The following is a 19,919-nucleotide window of genomic DNA, read 5'->3' on the forward strand; positions in this document are numbered from 1 at the left end:
TTTAGAACTTCAATTTAATAATGAAGCCTCTGACAATTATTATCAGTCAATTAGCTCTGTTTGGGTAGACTGTTCCAAACTAAGGCACAAACTTCCTCTTTAAACCATTTGGATGCTGTGAAACACACAAGCCCCTGTTAAAATTTATGTAGCCAAGAGACTGGAAAGCACCAGTACTCCAGGGCTAAGTTAGTATCCTTGCTGATCAAGGCATGGACTGTGTCAGCAGAGGGAATGGATAATCTGATATCCTTCCTCTCCTTTACACCCTGAAAGCAGGGTGGTCCACCAGGAGTGGGGACTGAAGGAATTTATGAGTTGCTCATTTCTGCTTGAGCACATGGAACATACCAGAAGCAAAGTATGGGCAAGAGATAACAAATATTAGAAATACATATATTTTGTACTTCAAGCATGCAACAATTCCCCCACCCCACCCAAAAATAGCTTTTTCCCTTTAATTGTCTTCAGTGAAATAAAAAAAAAAAAAAAACAACATCATGTGAGTCATTCTGTTGGAAAAAAGAAGCATTACACAGGAACATTGGTACAAAACATGCACTTAATCATTTAAACTCATTATTCCTCTCAAGATTTCTAGTCTACCATATACTTAATTTAAGCTGTGGAGAACCAGGGGTTAAAGAGTCCACCACAGTGCAGATGGCTGCAGAAACTAGGTGGCCCAGGAGACCATGGCTTAGCAGAGATCTTGACTCTGGCCCACACCAGTTGTAATCAACATAATGCCATCTGACAGCTGCCCTGAGACACAGAGGCACATGAAATGAGCTCTTTGTTGACTGAAGTCATATTAAGAGGGGTGCTGGCTGGCAGCCTGAGCCTCTGCCCCCAGAGACCACCTGTGCAGCACCAAGGCAGGGCAGAAGCTGCCTCCATCCCCTGGCATAAAGCCTGGCCGCCAGTCCCCAGGACCAAAGTCCTGCAAACACAGGTGCTGGCAACGGGAGCACATTGCTGTGGCTCCTCCTGCTCCAGCAGTGTCACCCCAATGTGAGAAGCTCAGGAATCACAGCAGGATCTTAAAGTCCCATTTTGCAGAGAGCAAAGCCAGGGCTGCAGCTGAAGGACTGGCCTCTGGCTCTTTGCTCAAACCCTCAATGAGTTCATCTAGTGCTAAAAAGGCAACACACAGACATACTAGAACATAACAGTCAAATATGCTAGCTACAGGAGAGTTATCATCAGCATTTTGCTGAGCATTAGCACTAAAGGAGGGGAAGGGACACCTTGAACACGAAGCCACTTTACCTATATATCCTCCGCCTCCTCCACCTGAGGAGCACCCCCCTCCACCCCCTCCGAAACCCCCTCTTGTCTCCCACCCCCACTTCTTCATGGCCTGGGGGCAGGATCTTCCTCCAGTAGCACCTTCCAGCAGGGATTTTCCTGACCACAGGAAGGAAGTGTTATCATTCCAGCCACCTCCACCACCTGCAGGTGAGAGAAGAGAAAAGGCACAGCCAGGGGTTACGTTTTATGTAAAAAACACTGGAGGGATCTGCAGGACGAGCATCCATTCAGAACACCTCAGCTGTAAGTCATCATCTGCACCTCTTTTCACCTACCATACATGCAAAGACAAGTATTTTCTATAGAAAAGGTAAAAAGATATTCCTACCTACTCTCCAACAACTTCCTTCTAGTTTTCAGAGCCTTCCCCTTTTCTTTGACTAAAACACTCTTGAAATAAACCAATGCCAATTCTAAAGTAGAAAAAACTGAATTTATTGTAAGGGGTGTGAAAACATTTCCCACTCCTACTCTCCACACCACATACCAGTGATTCACTTTCAGCTCTGCTGCTTGCTCAGTCCAAGGTCTCTGCACAGAGACTTCTAGACATGGTGCAATTATTCTCTTTCTGCATAAGCTAGAGAAACTCTGAGTATGTCCACACAGCACAAAACAGTGCAGAGACCAGGACAGTCTCACTGGCACTGCAAAATCCCACATCAAAAACCAAGCAACTTTGTTTATTGGAGGTACTGCATTATTTTGGGAGTATCCAGCCATTGTTATGGCTATACCATCTCTGAAACCCTTATTTATCCCAAGTATCCAGTACTGTGGGTACCTTCTATTTGCATCTGTTATAACCCTCTGTTCCCCCTGAACTGTATTTTCAGGAGTTTTGCCTCACCTTCTTGTGAGGAGGAGAAATCTGGGAGTACCACATATTCACAAAGGTTTTATAAACAAGAATAAACTCTCCTTACCTGCAGCTCCTGAATTTCCATTCAACCCTGGAATAGAGGAATCATTCTCCAGTCTTTCTGGATGAAATGTGTCCGTTTTGGCCCTGTAGGCCCTGCCACCACCCCCTGCTGCAATTATCAAGGGGACCGGCTCTCCATTCTCCATCTTAACAAATTCAGAAATAAAGGCAATGTTCAAACTGAGCCAGACATGGAAATGGAAGTTCAGCCTCGTCATAATTACTGCATGCTGCACCAAGCAGGCATCTAGGGCTGCTCAGCACTGCACACTGTCATTGCATTATTTATGTACCCACACCCAGAAAATTAATGAATAGAAAATAAAAGAATAGTCCTACCAAGTTCTGCTACAGGAAACAGCTGTGTCAGTAGCTCTATGAATTATATCTACCATGGTGATGGCTCTTAGAAAGCTTGTAATGCCCCATGTGCTGACTCTTATCAAATGAAACAGCTAAGGAGCACTGCTCTGCACACTGAGACTGAGAATATTGTCTCAGCTAGCACAGGACAGGAACCATCAGAGGTCCACAGCTGCAGGACTGCCAGCAGAAAACATACAGGCTAGCCTCAGCTTTCCTTGTCAGGCTAAATGTATGGCTGATGTCTCACATTCTACAAGGCCAAAGGTGAATGAAGTCCTGCAGAATTTGCCCTTTGCTGTAGAAATATGCTTCAGCATCTCAGTTTTTATTGAAAAAAAAGCCAAAACAAACCAACCCAGTTTAAGCCATTATGTTTGCAAAGGATACTTCAAGCCACTGTAACAAGTGTGGCCATATTGAACAGCAGTTCAAAGACCTGGGAAGGGCCAACCCACATCCCTGCATCTCTCAAGTGGAAATTAAGGATACCCAGAGGTCACTCTCTGGACCCTCTCCCTGAGGTGCATAAGGGATTTTTCAGAGGCAGGATGTGTGGATGCTGAAGGTGCCTGGGGACTGTGTTTCCATACCTTAAATATGTAAGTGGCACCGCCCCCACCACCACCTCCTCCTGCCCATTCATTGACACTTCTGTTCACACGAATCTCTTCTTCAATCACGTTGTTCTCTCCAATGCAAACCTTCTGGATAACATCATTTGTCTGCAAACAGAAGATCAAGTCTGAATTCAGGTAAGAAACTTCCACTCCCTTGTATACACAGAGGCCTCATGAACACTTTCAAAGGATTCATGAACCCTTTGAGGCCCCAAAGGCCTCATGAACCCTTCACCATCCCACAGCAAGAAACTGTCCTCCAGTGAAACCACATGACCAGAACCAAATGAAAGCTCTTCTAGAAGAATCTGGCTTTTTGTCTCAACCTTCACCAGAAGAATTTGTTGCCATTTAAATGGAATTACTTTGGAGCAAGCTCACTGCTGATACCTATTATCACATAATACATCTACATAAACTTTTAACATACAAAATGTAGCAGAATTTGCTGCAAATATTTTCCAGCATTAACAGTCTGTATTTCACAGGTGGAGGAAGGGAGTAACTTGGCAAGGATGTGTTTGTCCTGTGTCACACTACAGCCAAATGGCAGAGAACCCAAGTTTGTTTACCTGATTTCTTGTTGGGTGGGCCAAGCAGCCCCTGATGATCTTAGCAGCAATTTTACTGCAACTACCAATGCCTACCAAAAGAGCAGCAATCCCACCTTTGACTGCAATGTTTCTCTGATGTTAATGAAAATATTTCACTAAAAAACCTCCACATTTTCTACTCAGCATTTTTTCCCTTCCATCAATTATCATTGAACACAGTGAACTTTCCGTATTAGGCAAATCCCTGAATTCACTAACTGATTTCAATCACAACATTAAACCATCATTTATACCTACTTCAGGACTATGACCTAACTACTGTTTTGGTTTAAAATTGGAGCACTAAAGTGCATGACTAGCAGGACCCTGCTGTGAGCATTTTCAAGTTGCAAACTTTGCTTCTAGCCTATTTTTCTTCACAGGTTTTGTCTCAGTAACACTATCCTGTTATATTGCACATATAGTGCACACTGAACTTACTAAACCAACAACACTTTTAGGGGAAAATGCACAAACATTTGTTATAGTAGGATTGACCTTCTGCTTCCTTCTACTTTCATGTGTGTGTTTTCTTTTGGAAGAAGAACCTGATAAAAGCATACTCAAATTACAAATTATTCTGCTGACCACACCATATATTCTAAGTTTGCTAGAGAATGAGTGGCATCCCTTTTGTGTGCAGACCTGCCTAAAGAACTAACAGTCCTCCTTTCCTTGTTTTTTCCCTCTCCTTAATTGATTTGGAGTTGGGTGGGATTGATTAATAAAATGACAAAGTCAATGACCCAAAGGAACCACTAGATTACAAAAAAAATAATCCTTCATGGCAAAGACATAACTGATTACAATCCAATCTAGTAAAAGTCCCCTCTACAAGTCAATGCAATCTCTTTGCCTCAATGAAAGAATTACATTAGCACTCAATAAATTCTCACTAAGATTACAGTGGCCTGCAATTTAATGAGTCCATATATTACCCTCAGCTGGAATTTCCTAGTTAAAGAGGCTGGATGGACGTTTGAGTTAGGCCATTTCTCATTTCAAAAAGGCTTTATATTAATGGTTTGTTTGTAGAAATGTGTAATTCTAGTTTGAACATTATTTACTTCAGCAGCCAGCCTTGAGAACCCCTTTTACTTGTCTATATCCTTCAACCTTTCTCTGCTCTAACAAACTGCTAAGCTTTCATCTCTTGGATGCCAGCCATTATCAGCTGAGAAATGCACATCATTTAAATGTCCAGTTCAAACCTGCAGGTGAAATTTCATCAGAAAATGCACAGTTCGCTCCATGAGAATGTCCTATTCCCACATCCTCCTCCAAAGAATACTTAACAATTAATAAACTTCTGTGCATGCAAATAGTGCCCATCTTTCTATCAAGACATTTGCAGCAAGGGTTAGTTAGTAACATAAAAATCAGGACTGACCCAACCATGATTGATTTGTCTTTCCTATTCCCCTATGGAGGATAACCAAGCAGGCCCTGTGACATGGGTATCTCCAGAGGTGCAGAGCATATGAAAATGGCAGGGCTGGGCTCAATAGTGGAACAAGGGCAAAACCCTGCAAAATCAGCCTTGAAGACTGATCTCCAGAGGAATGGAAGGCAGGGTTGTCATTTGTCTCCAAGCCCCCACACAGGTGCTCTGAGATACTCAGACCAGTCCTGTTGTGTATTATCAATGGGGCCCAAATGTTGAAAAGAAGCAAGCACAGGGACATGGTGCTTCATGTTCTCATGCTCTCCCAGTAAATCTGTTCCTATTTCTTGACTCCTATAGCCCTAAACCCCTTGAGGACAGTGTTTTTTTGTGTAAAAAGACAAAACTCCATGGATTGGTAGAAGGGATGAAGGCAAAACAGAAAGGCAATCACTTACACTAGGACAAGCATCTTCTCCTTGCTGTCCCACCAAGATATAGAGCGTATCATCCTTCTGGAGGTCAAAAATTCCCAGCACAGACACTCCATGGGACCGCACCATGGTGTTCTTCCCTCCTTTCCCACCTGCAGCTCCATAGCCTGAGATGCTGCAGGAAAAAGAAAACAAGAGGTTGCCACCTGGCTTGTCCCAGGCAGGTGGAAGGAGGCACAAACCCCTTTGTGCACTGAGCATTTTGCACACCTGAGCATTTTGCATGGTGTCACAAAGCTGTGCTCTGAAGACCTGACATTCTAAATAAACCTAAACCCAAAGCCTGAAGACTGATTTTCTGCCCTGTTTGAATCTGTGAGCTTGGGTAGTTACAAAACAGATTCTTTCACATTGATTATTGGGCAAACACAGCTGAGAACAGAGTGAGCAAGCCCGTACAGTTTCCAGCTTTAATATCTGAAACACATCTTGTTTCCCAGAAGGCACATCCTTGAGAAGTTTGCAGCAAGGAAGAGAAAGAACAGAAGCAGGAGAGCTGGTGAAACCAGGACATATGGCTAAAGAGAACATTAAGCACGAGATTGACAGAGGGAGATTTGAGAAAGCAGACAGCATAACTGGTCCTGGTAGCATGGACCAGATGGAAAACAGCTCTCTTATTCCCAGGACCAGAGGAATACAGAAAGAAAAGTAGATGGAGATGACACTACCTGCAGTAAACAAGGAAGGCAAAAGCCCCCTAGCCAAGCTCATGGTGATCAGGAACATCTCCCTGTCTCCAGCCAGGAGTGGGCAGGTTACACACAGGCTGCTGCAGCCTCAGTTAAGGGATTTTTATTTCAAACAGTCAAGATTCACAGGTGCTTGCTGTTGCCGCTGTACCCAAAGATGTGGCTGGGACACGGTATTTCTCATCTCCTCCCTCTCCCTTTCTAACAATGGACATAAAGCAACTTTTAGCAAAGGATTTTAAAGCACTTTTAGAAAACCATGATAAAACACACATTTCTGAAACAAAACACAGAGTTACTCAACTTTCCGAGCAGGTGAATGATGGTACAGCAATCCAGTTTAGATCTGAAATAAGCAGGCAATTCTCCACTGACATTAGTAGCATGCCATGTGCTTCTGTGAGAGCAAAATTCCACCTGGAGCAGGTAATCAGAGACTGCAGGACTCAAAAATGGTTCTCAGCTTCCTACCAGGCACAGCATAGGTGCTCTGCTTCAACACCTCCTTTCCTCCAGCACCTGGCTGCTCTCTGCCCAGCACAGTCCTGCCTGCAAACAGGCAGTGTCTCATAAAGCATATTAGACCCTGGCAATGTGACATGATTATGTTCATGCCACTGCTGATAACCAAAGCAATCAGTCCGCAGTTAGGCTGTACCAGAGCCAGCAGAAAAAGTGATGGACACAGCACTGGACCACCCTGAACAGATGCTGCATGAATCTGAAAGCTGAGTTGATTTACTGCAGGATTTTGCAATGGCTAATGAGGTGCACTACCAGGCACAGCAAGCTGGCAGGGCTAATTGGCTGCCAGTAGGGGCCATACTTTTCCATGTAAGAACAGACTTTGCATACAAGCAGTGATACCAGAAAGCTCAGGAAACCCAGTCTGGCCTCATCCAAAGGCTGAAGACAAATAAAACCCAGTATATTCAGGTGGAAGTCATTCCCTTTTCAAAACAGGTGTCACTATTTAAACAATTATCTTGACTTCAAACCTTCAGAGGATCCCTTTCATTAGCAACACCTTTCTTTTAAAGGAGGAAGGAAGGCATTTAACCATATTGGCCCTGAAGAAAGGTTCAGCCCATTCAGAGCAAGAACACAGAGTACCTCCCACTGCCTTCCTTCTTTTCTTTTACTATGACATTTGTGGGATCTGCAAAAGAAGCCCGCACCTTCAGAAAGGGTCAGGATGTGCAAAGTGCAAACCAGGGCTGGAGAAAAAAGTGCACCCTCACATCCAGGTTATGGGAAACACTGGAGCTAGTCTTGAGAGTATGAGAAAATGCTGTGCCTAGCCTGGCTGACTCAGAATGACACCTTTTTGCACACCACTGGGCTGTGTTCTTGTGCCACCTCACAAAAGGAACCATAGAGATCATATCACATAGGAAGTGATGTGATCACTTCCCACATCAGTGGAAGTGATCACAAATGGGGCACTCAGCAAAATGGACCTAAACCTCTTCCTTTAAAAATGGAAAGAAGCAGGTTAAAGGATGGCAATGTGTAATTTGTTACAGCCAACTTCTCTCATACTTGGTCATGAGACTGAGATGACCAGACCTTCTGAATGCTTAGGAGGAGATCTGAAACAAAAAATATTCTTTCATAATGTTTAGCTTCATTGTTACACAATATGAAGTCTCGTAAGAGTGAACCAGAGCATGTAAAAGCTCCAGTTTTCAAACGTGGGCACTACAGTGTGTGGCAGCCTACCCAGACCTTCACAGATGGGGTTTTCTGGGTGTGCTTAGTTTGTGCAAAATTGAGCTGTCTGTATTTTAATAACGCATATTTTGCCTCATGTTCACAAAATCAATATCCTTCCTGAGCAATTACCAGGAGTGTACATTACACAGTGTAAAACACACTGAGATGGCAGAACACCAGCTTGTTCCAGAGCCCAGCAGCCACAGGAGGGTTCTCTCCCTGTGTCAGGTGTTTCAGCAGTGCCCATCAGGAAAACTTACAGCACCCACACTGCAGCAGCACTGCAGGGCAGAGCTAAACACAGGCAGTAAGTCCAGGCTCTGGGAAGCCCTGGAATTGATATTGCAACTTGATATTTTCCTAGGGCTATGCTATACTGGCAGACTCTGCTGCCCCTTCAGCAGACCAGAATCAGGAAGATGTCAAGTTAATTTAAGCCCACAATTGCCTCCTGCTTTCCCCAGGCTGTGAATTTTCTACTTTAGCCTTAAGAGGTGCAGAAGAGAATGTCATCCCTTTATATATATATGTTATGCACGACATTATACATCTATTATCTATACAGAACTTAAAAGTCTGATAGGTCATTTATAGGACTTAAATAGACAAGTCATGTCTGCAGGGCCCAGGGGTTGTATTGTGCAGCAAAAAATCAGCCTACAGTTGCACAGGAATTCTGGCTCTTCTTGGACTCTTATATTAAAGAAATGACAGCGCTGTAAGCTTTTGGGCTGTTTTGCCTCTTCATTTTTGGGCTGTACTTTATAACCATATTTACTGAATGCTGGTTCTGAAAAATTCTATTCACCTCAGGCAGCTCCTTGTTGATAGCTGGGTAAAGTATCATTAATGTTTTCTGCATAGCCATAAATCCTTGTAGGAATAGGCACTGAGGCAGAACTTGTGCCTAGCCCAGCCAGTTTCTCAAAACTGCTTTGCCCTAGACCTCTGTTAAGAGACTGACACCTGGCCTCAACATTAGCATTCTTTTTCAATACAAAAGAAAAAAAAAAAAGAGATGCGATAAAAAAATTGTAACTGAAATTTGTTCAAAGCCTTCAATTGAATGTTTTGCTTTGAAATCCAAGACACCATCATTGGTTTCAATATGGAATGCTGCATGAAAACCACCTCTAGACAGTCACTGGTTCAAACTGACAGCTCTGCTTACAAAATGATGCATGTAATGGCTTCATGTTACCATTCAGATACACTGAACTACACTTTGATTGAACTTCTTTCCCCAGAAAGAGCAAAAGGAAAAAATGATTGGTAAAAATCTGATAAAGTAGCATTGAACCATATCTGATCACCTCTCTTTGAAAACAACTCCACAGGGGGATTTAAGTGTTAGAACCCTCACTATCTCAGAGCCTACCATTTAGGTGGCTGCCTTCCAAAATCAATTCCACTGTGGTAAGCCAGGCTTACAAGCTCAACTTGCTGTCTCTAGATTCAAAAAAGTGAAAATGCTGAGCAGAGGTTGATGCAAGCTGGCCCATAAGAAATGCTGACATATGATTGTGCCTTCCACACCAAGTGAACGGTGGGAAAAACTCATTCTGAACCCAGGGCTCCATGAATGCCAAATGGGAAATGCATTCATCTTGGGTCTGGGGACGTGAAAATGCTTCATTTTCAGCTCCTGATGGAGCTCTCCCAACCTGTGACCATTCAGGCTAAAGATCTGCCTGCCTCAGAAAGTTTCTTCTCTTTCACCAAAAAAGTTGCATCTTCCAGGGAGCAAATCTGAGATGGGAGAGACTGAAAATCACAGGCTCAGTGATAAGTAAAACCCCAGCAGATGTGGCCAAACTTCTGAATGTAATATTTCAAAATTGCCTGGCGTGTATCAGCAGCTTGGATGGTCCTGAACACAGATACACCACGACAGTCAGACACAGCTCCCTTACCTGTACGTGTTGGTTGCTGGAACTCTCCAGATCTGAATGCCTTGGAGGATCCCTTCAGCTCCCACCACCACTCTGAGCTTGGAGTTCCTGTAGGCATCGTTGCACTGGCTCTGGGTGGGGCCGTAGGGTCCGCTGGCCCCACAGGTTGTGAACAGCCACTGATCTGAAAGGAGGACACCAGCACAGCATGACCCCACGCCCAAGCACCGAGGAGCTGCTCTGCTTCTTGGACCAAGAGCGGAACCCGGCCCTGAGGTTTTAACCCAAACAAAATCCCCCAGGATTATTTTAAAAGTCTCATAGTCCTGTGTGCCTCAGTATTTGACAGCTTTTCACTGACATCTCTAGAAATCCATCACAACAATAAACACAATTTTATTTTTCCTAAGGCTCAAAAAGGCAAAGAGCACAGAGCAGAGAAAAATCCAAGAGTCCTCCCAGTTTCAGGCTCTGCTGTCTGGGCTGTTAAGTGCTCATTCATAATCTCAAGGCTGGTGCATTCCAGCCCTTTCAGTTTCTAGAGACATATGGTTATCGAATTTATTTTAAACGGGAAAGTAACTGTTAATTAGATAAAAACCTGTAAACACAACACCATCACAGTGATTAAAACATAACAATAGATTAATTGAATTCTGAATAATTGTTTGCTCACAGGACACTCAAATTAAGCTTCAGAAAGCAAAACACCTGACTGGGGCCTGTAAAAGAAGCATCTAGCTCTGCATTTTCTAGGCCAGATCTGTGGGTGTAAATCAATGCCTTCCTATTACAGCCATTTTCATCAATTGGAAGTACTGATCCTGTACAAATAGATTTCTAGAACTAGGCTTTGTTAATTTGTGTTTCAAAAAAATCTAAATTTTAAAATTTGAATACATGACGGTGGCAATTATGTCCTTTTCCTTTAAGATTCATTTTAGAAGCATTGCAGTCTCAAGACCACAATGCTTTTGTAATACCCACCTTGTCCTATTTTCTAGTATATAGAAATACATAATATATAATCAAAAATAAGATCTAGATGGTAAATAAGCAGACAAAACATTTTTTGTGAACATGACATGATTTATCAAACATACTTATTAATTATCTAATATACACAATCTAGTAAACTCCACTAGGTAGTTCTACTGCCATTAAATATAAAAGATTTGGAATTTCAAGGTTTTTCTATAAATTATGTTGGTCCAGTCAGCTTTCCAAGGCTTCTCAAAGGGCACCATTTCTCCACCAGCTTCCACAAAGGCAATGCCACACATGCAGATTCCTTCAGTGGTGACACTGAATAGTTCAGACAGGGCATTAATTGGACTCAGTGACCAGGAGTTGGACTCAATGATCCTTGCAGATCCTTTCCAACTTAGGATGTTCTATGATTAGCTTGACCTGCTTCTTGGAATCCAGAGCTATTGTCTAAGCTGATGTGGTTTAGAAATGATGGTCTGCACGGGTCTGGATGAGCAAGGCCAAAGGTTCCACCACTGCTGTTACTGGGGAGGTTCACCCTCCAGAAATACAAGAAAACACATTATCTTTGCCAGAAAAAAAGTGTGAATTACCTTTTCACAAACTAATCCTGAAGATCAGCTAAATTCATTCTTACAAAAAGAGATCAGTGAATGAAATGGATCAAAGAATTTGACAGAACTTTAAGGAATACAGAAACTGGTATTTCTGGAAAATGTTGGTAATCAAGAGTTGTGCAAAATTACCATTCTGTAAAAAAAATTCCCAATCCAAATTCTGCTGAGAGAACAATCCCATCTTTCTGAAAAATCTTTGCCACCCCTTTCCAAAACTCCCCTGCAAGGGTCCTCTACAGATTTTGTCACGGTTACTTGTTTTATTCACATACTAATTTCACTTATTTCTCCAATCCTTCTGCAGTGGGTGGCAGTATGAAATCTTAAAATTATTAGACAGCAAATGGAATAATTTTCCTCTCTTCCTGTGCTTCTGATGTACCCCCAAAACAACAGATAAGAGGGTAAAGGCATCTAAGGAAGAAAGGTCTAGAAGTTACTAAAGCAAAATGCTTCAGTAGCTCTGAACAGTTTGGCACCAGAAGTTACTTGTGTTTATCCTTGCAAATCCCACCCCAAACCCAAAGGAAAATCCCACAGTAGCTGGAAGATGAGAGACTCATTCTGTCAGCTATCACAGTGATTTAACATTGCAATACCCCAGCGGGCTGAGCCACCTGCACTGAAACATATGTTTAGTAAAGCAGGCAGGTAAGTGGAACAATAAGAAGCCACTTGGATGTCTCCAGTGAAATATCAAACATGTTCCCAAAGGTAGATGTGGGTGACCTTCAAGGAGACAATAAGCCCAAAACATGAGAGAATCAAAATGGAAAACTGGAGGTGATAAAACCTAGGACAGACAACAGCATGTGCAGACTGCTGCTATGGTTAGGCTTTACATTTCTGATTTAGTCCCTTGAAATAATACATGTTCCCTAGGTATCTGCCTATCTGACCTTGGCAAACTTATCTCTAGATGATTCCACAATACACAGCACAGCTGGACCTGAAACTGGCTGCTCTTGGCTCCCACTGGGTTCCAGGAACTGGGGATCAGTGAACTACATCTTATTCCAAAATGCTTTGAAATGGCCCTCCGGTTCCTTAAAAGCCCTGGTTGAACAGAAGGAGAATGTCCTTCTGCTGTAGACCTTACACCTTCAGACTCTGAACTGAAGCAACCAGAACAGCTTTTGTATTTTCTGCCTTTAGGGCAGACTAGAGGGGGCTCACTTCCAGTGCAGAGGCAGTATCAGAGTAATGGCAGACATTGCTGGCAATTTGAGATGAGTCAATCTACACTAAGATTTTAGAATCTGGTTTCTCAGAGCTTGAGAGAATGGGGAATGAAAAACCACAGATATGTTATGCCAGGGAGTACAATGGAACCTGGAGATGACCGAGAACAGGAGGTGTTATCTTGGATTTCTGAAGTGGTCCTGTTGCAATGGATACAGTGGTGCATACAAGATTGTTTGTGAAGCCTCCCAGATTCTGCAGGTGCTGCAGCCAGTGCTAGCAAGATTATTTATTTGCTTTATTCAGGTAGACAAGAGCAGGAAAAGATGTGTTTCAGAACTAGCAGAGCTGGGAAGTGATTTTTGCCCAAAACATTACAGCAGGGAGTCTGGCCCAAGTGAAGTCCATGGAGAGACTGCACCTGATTTAAACCAGCAAGGATTTTAGTAAAACCTACAGCCAGATGTTGCATGATCTCCTCATTTGTCATTGCTGCACTGATGTGCAAACAACCCTACTCCTGTTTATAAATACTGGAAGCCAGTCCAACATGGAACAGCTTTGTCACTGAATCCAATGGGACATAATATGACATAGGAAGAAGCTGCCCCTCATTTCAAGATAATTAGGACAGATGGATCTTAGTTACAATTCTGGATAAAGACTAAAACCCCCACACTTCCCCCCTCCCCACCATTTCACAAAGCCAATTCTCAGTGTGCAGATACAACAGCCCAAGGACTGAAACCTCTAAGCCAGCAGCAAAACAGAGCACCGCCTGCCTTAATAACCCACCACTGCTTTTTTAGAAGTAAGATTTCACTCCATGCAAAGTATTGATTTTCTCTTGATTCTAGAAATGACTGCAGCATGTCTTATGAGCTTGGAGAGAGCATTTCTACAGGTTGCTGCATGCCACAGCAGTTTACAGTAATTCAGTTTGAAGCATTATTTTGATCTCCAAAGACTAAGGCAGCAGCAGTGAATCGAAAATCCTTAAGTAGCTTGGTGAGGAGCATAGATTTTTTTCCATCTGTGACTAGCTGTGGTCTGTTTCATGGTGCAAAACACATCCCTCCTTCCTTCTGCAGTGTGTGGCAGGATAACACTGCCAGCACTGGGGGAAGAACAGCAGGACTTTCCAGGCTAAACCTCTCTCAAAAACCAGCAGATTGTGGAATTCTGCCCAACTTCACACAAGTTGCACATACCCAGTGTTCAGAAACAGCTCAGAATTCCTATGGCAAGAAACAACAGGTAGTTTAATGTAGGGTCCCTGTATATTGTGCAATTGGTAGTTGCAAGATGCTACCCAGGTTTAAAAAATGGAAATATCTGTTTAAAGTGGGGGAGGGGGGGACGAACCTGGAGATTCAGATCGGAGTACTACATTTCAGTGAGTAATTTATACATCAGTTCAATTTGATAGAATCCTCCCCTTTAAAAGAAACACGGTAGAAGAAAGATAAACATTCTGGATGTTCACCCACTCACCTGCCCTCCTGCTCCCTGGCAAGCCCCCCAACAACTGGCAAGATCCCAGAAGCAATATTTTGCAAAAAACCTGTATTTTTGGCTCTATTAAAACAATTGAAAAAAAAAATTTCTTCCTTCATAACTTTTCTTTCCATAATGAATTCACGGACTGATATATTTACACACACAGTTGCTCATCCTTTTGCACAGCAGAAATTCTAGTTTCACACAGTTTGTCTAGATATATGAAATGCACAGCAATCAAGGTGCTGGATTTCAGCCACGGCAAGAGGGGAGTAATGTCCTGCTCTTGGAAAACAAAATGAACAAAACCCCACAAGACTTAAAATGACTGATTTGTTAGAAGCTCTGATACTACTTGCAGCCCTAGGCAATGCTGCTGCAGGCACTGCTGCAAATAACAACCAGCAACACTGAAGAGAAAACCATGGAGCAAAGCCTGAGGCACATTTGTACTTCTAACATAGAAAGCAATTTCACTGGCACGTGTACAGCTCACAAACTCCATGCCCCAAAACAGACAGAGGCATTCTGGCTATACCTCAAGGGTCTAAATGCATTAACTGGCATTTGTCAAATCAAGCTGGTTTGAACCTAGTTTAAACCCACTGCCAACCACGACTTTAGTGATTTGAGCAAATTGCCAACCAAGCACCATAGTACTTGGCTTATTTTGGAACCTAGAGTAACATGCTAATGAAATGCAGCAGTGCTTTAAAACAATGTGCAGTTTGTGGTACTTGCTGTGACAACCTCTATTCAGACCAAAAGGCTATTCCTGCTTCCAACAGAGTAAAAATCCACATTAATGAGGGCTGTAAATTCTCCTGTTTCAGAGGCATAAGAACCCCAGTGGCCGAACTTTTGGATGCTATTAATTCTTCCTCACAGAGTCCATTTTACCTCTTTGTCGCAGGCAGATGCCATCAAGCCTGATGCCATGACCAAGTGGAAGGTTTTCTTCATCTATTTGTAAAAACTTCCACAAGCTTCCCTTGCCTGGCAATATTTGGCCAACATGGGAAATCAGAGGCTTACAGGAAACTGCCCACCATAATCTTCACTAACATTTGGCTGCCACTGGCCCCATGGGTTGTGTGGAGAGCTGAAGATTTTACTCAGTGCGTGAGCAATCTCAGTTATGCATTACCAATAATTCCAGTGGTCCATGCTGGAAGCCTGTAGGGAAAAATACACTACAAGCATACATAAGAAACATGCTCAGTGAGGTAAGGATTTCAATTTTGCTTTGGGTTCTGGCATTTAACAGTGTTCTGTGAGCAGTAATTGGAGATTATTACCTTTCCCAGGATTGAATTTGCCAGAGATTAATGGCGCAGGAGTTGAAAGATGATGGTAAATGGCAGAACTAGGTTGTGCTCACAATCACAGTCCCATACCTGTTAAGTGTGTCTACAAAATGCTATTAAGGGGCTATAAAATGATCACAGAAATTAGTGAGTCTTGCCAGCAATACAAGAACCAGTTACTGAGGTATGGCTAGACTAAGAGAGGTCGGCTTTTCCACCCTTTCTGGAATTACTATTTCTATCTTTATTTTCTGAATGAGGGCAGCAGTGGAAGACTTGGATAAGTCTTTCAGTTCAACAGGAGGAGCATCTGCATCATGTCAGTGATGACAAACATATGCCTGATTGATCCTGAGTATCATTTCAAAGAAATACTCAAAAGCCTGATTCATGCTTTAGACATTTCTTAAGAGTTTATAAATAAGGAACACTCTCAGGGCATTATTGTAAGAAATTGTGGTCAGTGTAAGAGGGTAAGAGCATTACTGACTTTGGACAGCAATGAGAACACCTTGTTTTTTTGCCACCTTCTGAAATCAGGCACTAACAAAGCAGCATGAAGAAAACAAATTTCTTTTACCTTTTATGATTCACAAAGAGTCTTCCATACAGGGTGTTAAGTGACACATGCTAGCAACCTTTTTGGGATTTCTTTTTGCTCATAATTACAAAGGATGGTAGAAATGCACATTAGATAACAAAGACCAAGTTGGGTGGAGGTGGAAAAATTATTTAAAACATTTTCTGAGATTTACAGCAGTTTCTGTACAATTTAAACTGCCATTCTTAAGAGTGAGCAGCTTTGAAGTGTAGGTCTGAAACCTGTGAATTGCCCTGTTTATTTCAAGTGCATGATTAACTCTGGAGAGCAATTATGCCAATTCAACTTTGCTAGGTTGTATCTGGTTGCATGCTGATTTTCAGTATTGCACCGTTGCTATTTTCAATCCTACAGAGAAAGCAAGTGTAAACACTGCAATAAAGAAATTCATACCTACATATTGTGAGATCCCACTGTTGTGTCTGAACATTTCCATCACTGTTCAAAATGCTACTTTTGTTGGAGGGGGGGCACTGGGCTGTTATTTACTGTGTTAATTGATGCATAATACAAAAATACAATTCTGCAGATACCTTTATTGCATTATACCAACAGTTCAGTTAGTATAATTGCATACAAAGAGCAACCAAATGTAATTTTCTTTTACTTAATACTTGCTCCGCTGTCCCTTTCAGCTCCTTCATCTGATTAAGTAATGTGACTGAGAGTTCTTCCGAGAAACAGCCATGGAAGTGCTCAAAACAGGACTCTCCCTGATGGAAAACTCAAAATCTGTGCAGCCACTAAATGCTGTGGGGAAGAGGCTGGAGGAAAACAGTATCCCAGTTTGAGTAAGAAAATTATTTGATGGCAGTTTCCATGCATGAAATCAGGGCTGCACAATGGCTGGTGGATGTGCAGAGCAGCAGGGACAAAACAATGCAAGACATGACGGGGGAAAAGGTTAATATTTTTGCACATTTCACAACATGCCATTTTTTTACTGTGTGCCCTGACACAAGTAAGTTGTCAGTGGGACAGAAGAGAAGCTGAAACATCAAAAGGGAGGCTATCCTCATGGTATTTAAAGCCTATTTAGAAGCACCAGAAATCTTTAATTAAAGCTTGATTGCTCTGTGTCTTGTTATCTCCTTTTGCCTACTGAGAATCCTATTTTGTCTCCTTCAGCTTCTGTGATAGTAATTTGTTTACCTCAAGTTCCTCATTATTGCTCTCTGTATCTTTATGTGCCTGAATTTCCCACATTCTAGCCTTGTGTATAAAAGGAAATTGCATTGGTTTGATATAAATTGACTTTTTAATTGGTAGTTGAATGATAGTATGGTTTGAGAAGCTTTCAGTTTTACTTAAACTAATACCTAACCAATTTAAAACCAAAGCCAAAGTAAGCCTGGGTTTACAACAGACTAAACGACAATCAGCCTTTTGTACAGATTTAACCATCTCAATGAAAAATCCTGGTTCCATTAAAGCTGATTCAGTCTTCTGGCATATGCAGACCTTGTTACAACTGTTTTTCAGGCTGCTTCTAGAATCAAGTTTCACCTGCAACCTTTCAGCAAGAAGCTGGCATTCCAGCAAATAACACGTCATTAGTTAACTGATATGGAAAGAATTTGCACTGCCCTGTGAACATCTTTCTAATGGCCACCTTGCACTGTGAGTAGCTGTGTGATCTGAAAACCACAGGAATTTTTCTGTGCTGGTCCTGGTCATCAAGGAACTCGAGAGAGAAACAATACCACATTAGCTGTAGACATTTCAGGTCTTATTTCATCCCGTGTGTTCATGATCCCAGCTGTGACACACTGCAGAGGGTAACACATTTCTGGAAGCTTTAGGGTGTTTGACAGTGCGGCTGTATGCTGTGTTTTGAATCTCCAGTGTGCAGGACCTGCAGGCCCTGTGGGCCATGGCCAACTGTGGCAAGGCTGAAGAAGCAAGTCTGAGGGTGCAGGGCCTGAGAACAGAGAGGATGGGGGCTGGTGGTGCCAGCCATCAATTCTGCTGGAAACGCATTTCCAAGCACAGGCAGCAGGTGTGTATGTAAGAGGCTGTGCTCAGATACAAAGGAGCAAGGAAAACAAGTGAGCTTGTTTGGATTTAATGTTGTGTAAACAAAGTGCTACCTGTCTTTCAGGCTGTAGCTCCTGCTGCAAAGGCTGAGCAGGCCTGGGGACTTAGGGAGGGCATTTTATTATCCTGTTGTCTCATCAGCTTTAGGAGCACAGGTCTTTGTTTTAGTAAGATTTCTTAAGAAGGCAATATTATAGTATGTGATAAGAAGGCAATATTATAGTATGTGATCCATCACACAAGTCAAAGATCCTATTAACTGTAATTACTTTTAGCTGAGCTCATAGTGGTCAGTGTAGTCTTTGGGACTTCAGGGGGGTGCTGATGCTGTTGGTTCACTCACACTACAGTAAATATGTGCCCATCAAAGGAAAGGCCTTCTCAGAATCCTCAGCCTGAGGTTTCTTAAATGCATTATGGGATGCAGAAAGAAACAAGATTAAAGCCAGGTAAAATACATAGCCCAGGGACCAAACAAGCATCTGCAGTGTTTCCTGACAGCAAGCAGGGGCTCAGCAACACAAAGGGAAAAGGAAATTTGGTGCTGCAGAGACCCTCAGAAATGCAATGACTTTCACTGCAAGAAGCTGCCACTCAGCTCCTCTGTTTCTGCCCTGTCTACTCTGAGGGCACAAGGGGAGAAAATTGCTGTAGGAGTAATTTCAAACCCCAAGGGCTAGAGACAATTTTAGACAGAATATGAACAAGACCAAGGATAAAGCCCAGAAAATAGGCAAGCTGTTTTAGATTGGAATTGCCTTGAATTTTCACCCCAAGGTCATCACAAATTATTTTAATTGCTCAAAGAACCTCAGTGACCTTCTCTTCTACCCTCATGCAATCTGATTCCCTTTATTTCTACCATCCAAGCCTTTCTTTAAATTGAATTCCTCAGATAGGACAGAGAGCAGAAGAGCTAAATGATGTCAGAGTCTAGTGACAAGTAGGAAATAACAAAATTCTCACAAAAATTTACAGCCACGGGATTTCTAGCCCACGCACACTTTACATTAACTTTGCATCTAAAATCTAATGTTTTTTTCTGTTGCTAAAACAGTAGGTACCTTGGAAGGAAATGTATACTTGCCTTAGGAAACTACATCACCACCCACAGAAAGTCAGCCAGAAATCCATAATCTACCCCTGCCTACAGATGCTACCATGAGATCACTGACCCAAGGGCAATACTGAGAGCACTTAAAAGACAACTCCACTTACAGGCAGGAAACAGAGATACAGATATTGAAGGGAGAACTTCAAAGGATTTTCAGAGAACATATAAAGATACTTTTGTAAATTATACCTGTGCGACAGCCCAGGCTCACACACAGCCTCTGTAAGAGAGCTAAACACAACCTTTGTGGCTGAAGTGCAGCTTCACCCAGCCCACCACCCTCTCCTGTGGGCTCACTGCCTCTGTCTCCCTCCCTCGGGGCTCCTGGCAGTGCTTCTGCACTTTCCTTGCTGTGTGATGCTCAGCCCATAAAACATCAGCAAACTCCATGTGATGGGAGCTCAGCTGGCCCTGCAGGCTGTCCTTCAGCCTCTGCTGCCAGGGCTGGTTTCACAAGAGAGCTCATGCCTGCTGTGGCAGCATGGGGTGGGCTCATGGATGTAGCTTTTCAGGGAGGCTCTCAGGGCTCAGTGGGGCTTTTGGCCACACTGACCAGACTGCCGTCAGCATCAGAGCTA

General features: G+C 42.7%; 1 protein-coding gene across 1 annotated transcript in view; it reads right to left on the reverse strand.

The window, feature by feature from the left end:
- ALK (ALK receptor tyrosine kinase) overlaps positions 1-19,919 on the reverse strand; it is a 302,903-nt gene that overhangs the window by 22,309 nt on the left and 260,675 nt on the right. Inside the window, exons 13-17 of the mRNA XM_058801239.1 lie at positions 10,015-10,177; positions 5,658-5,808; positions 3,196-3,327; positions 2,241-2,385; positions 1,273-1,455 (exon numbers count right to left, since the gene is read on the reverse strand). Coding sequence (XP_058657222.1) covers positions 1,273-1,455; positions 2,241-2,385; positions 3,196-3,327; positions 5,658-5,808; positions 10,015-10,177 — 774 coding nt within the window. The remainder of the gene's footprint in view (positions 1-1,272; positions 1,456-2,240; positions 2,386-3,195; positions 3,328-5,657; positions 5,809-10,014; positions 10,178-19,919) is intronic.

This window comes from Ammospiza caudacuta, chromosome 3 (genome assembly GCF_027887145.1).
Source record: "Ammospiza caudacuta isolate bAmmCau1 chromosome 3, bAmmCau1.pri, whole genome shotgun sequence".
In the NCBI taxonomy this organism is placed as follows: domain Eukaryota; kingdom Metazoa; phylum Chordata; class Aves; order Passeriformes; family Passerellidae; genus Ammospiza; species Ammospiza caudacuta.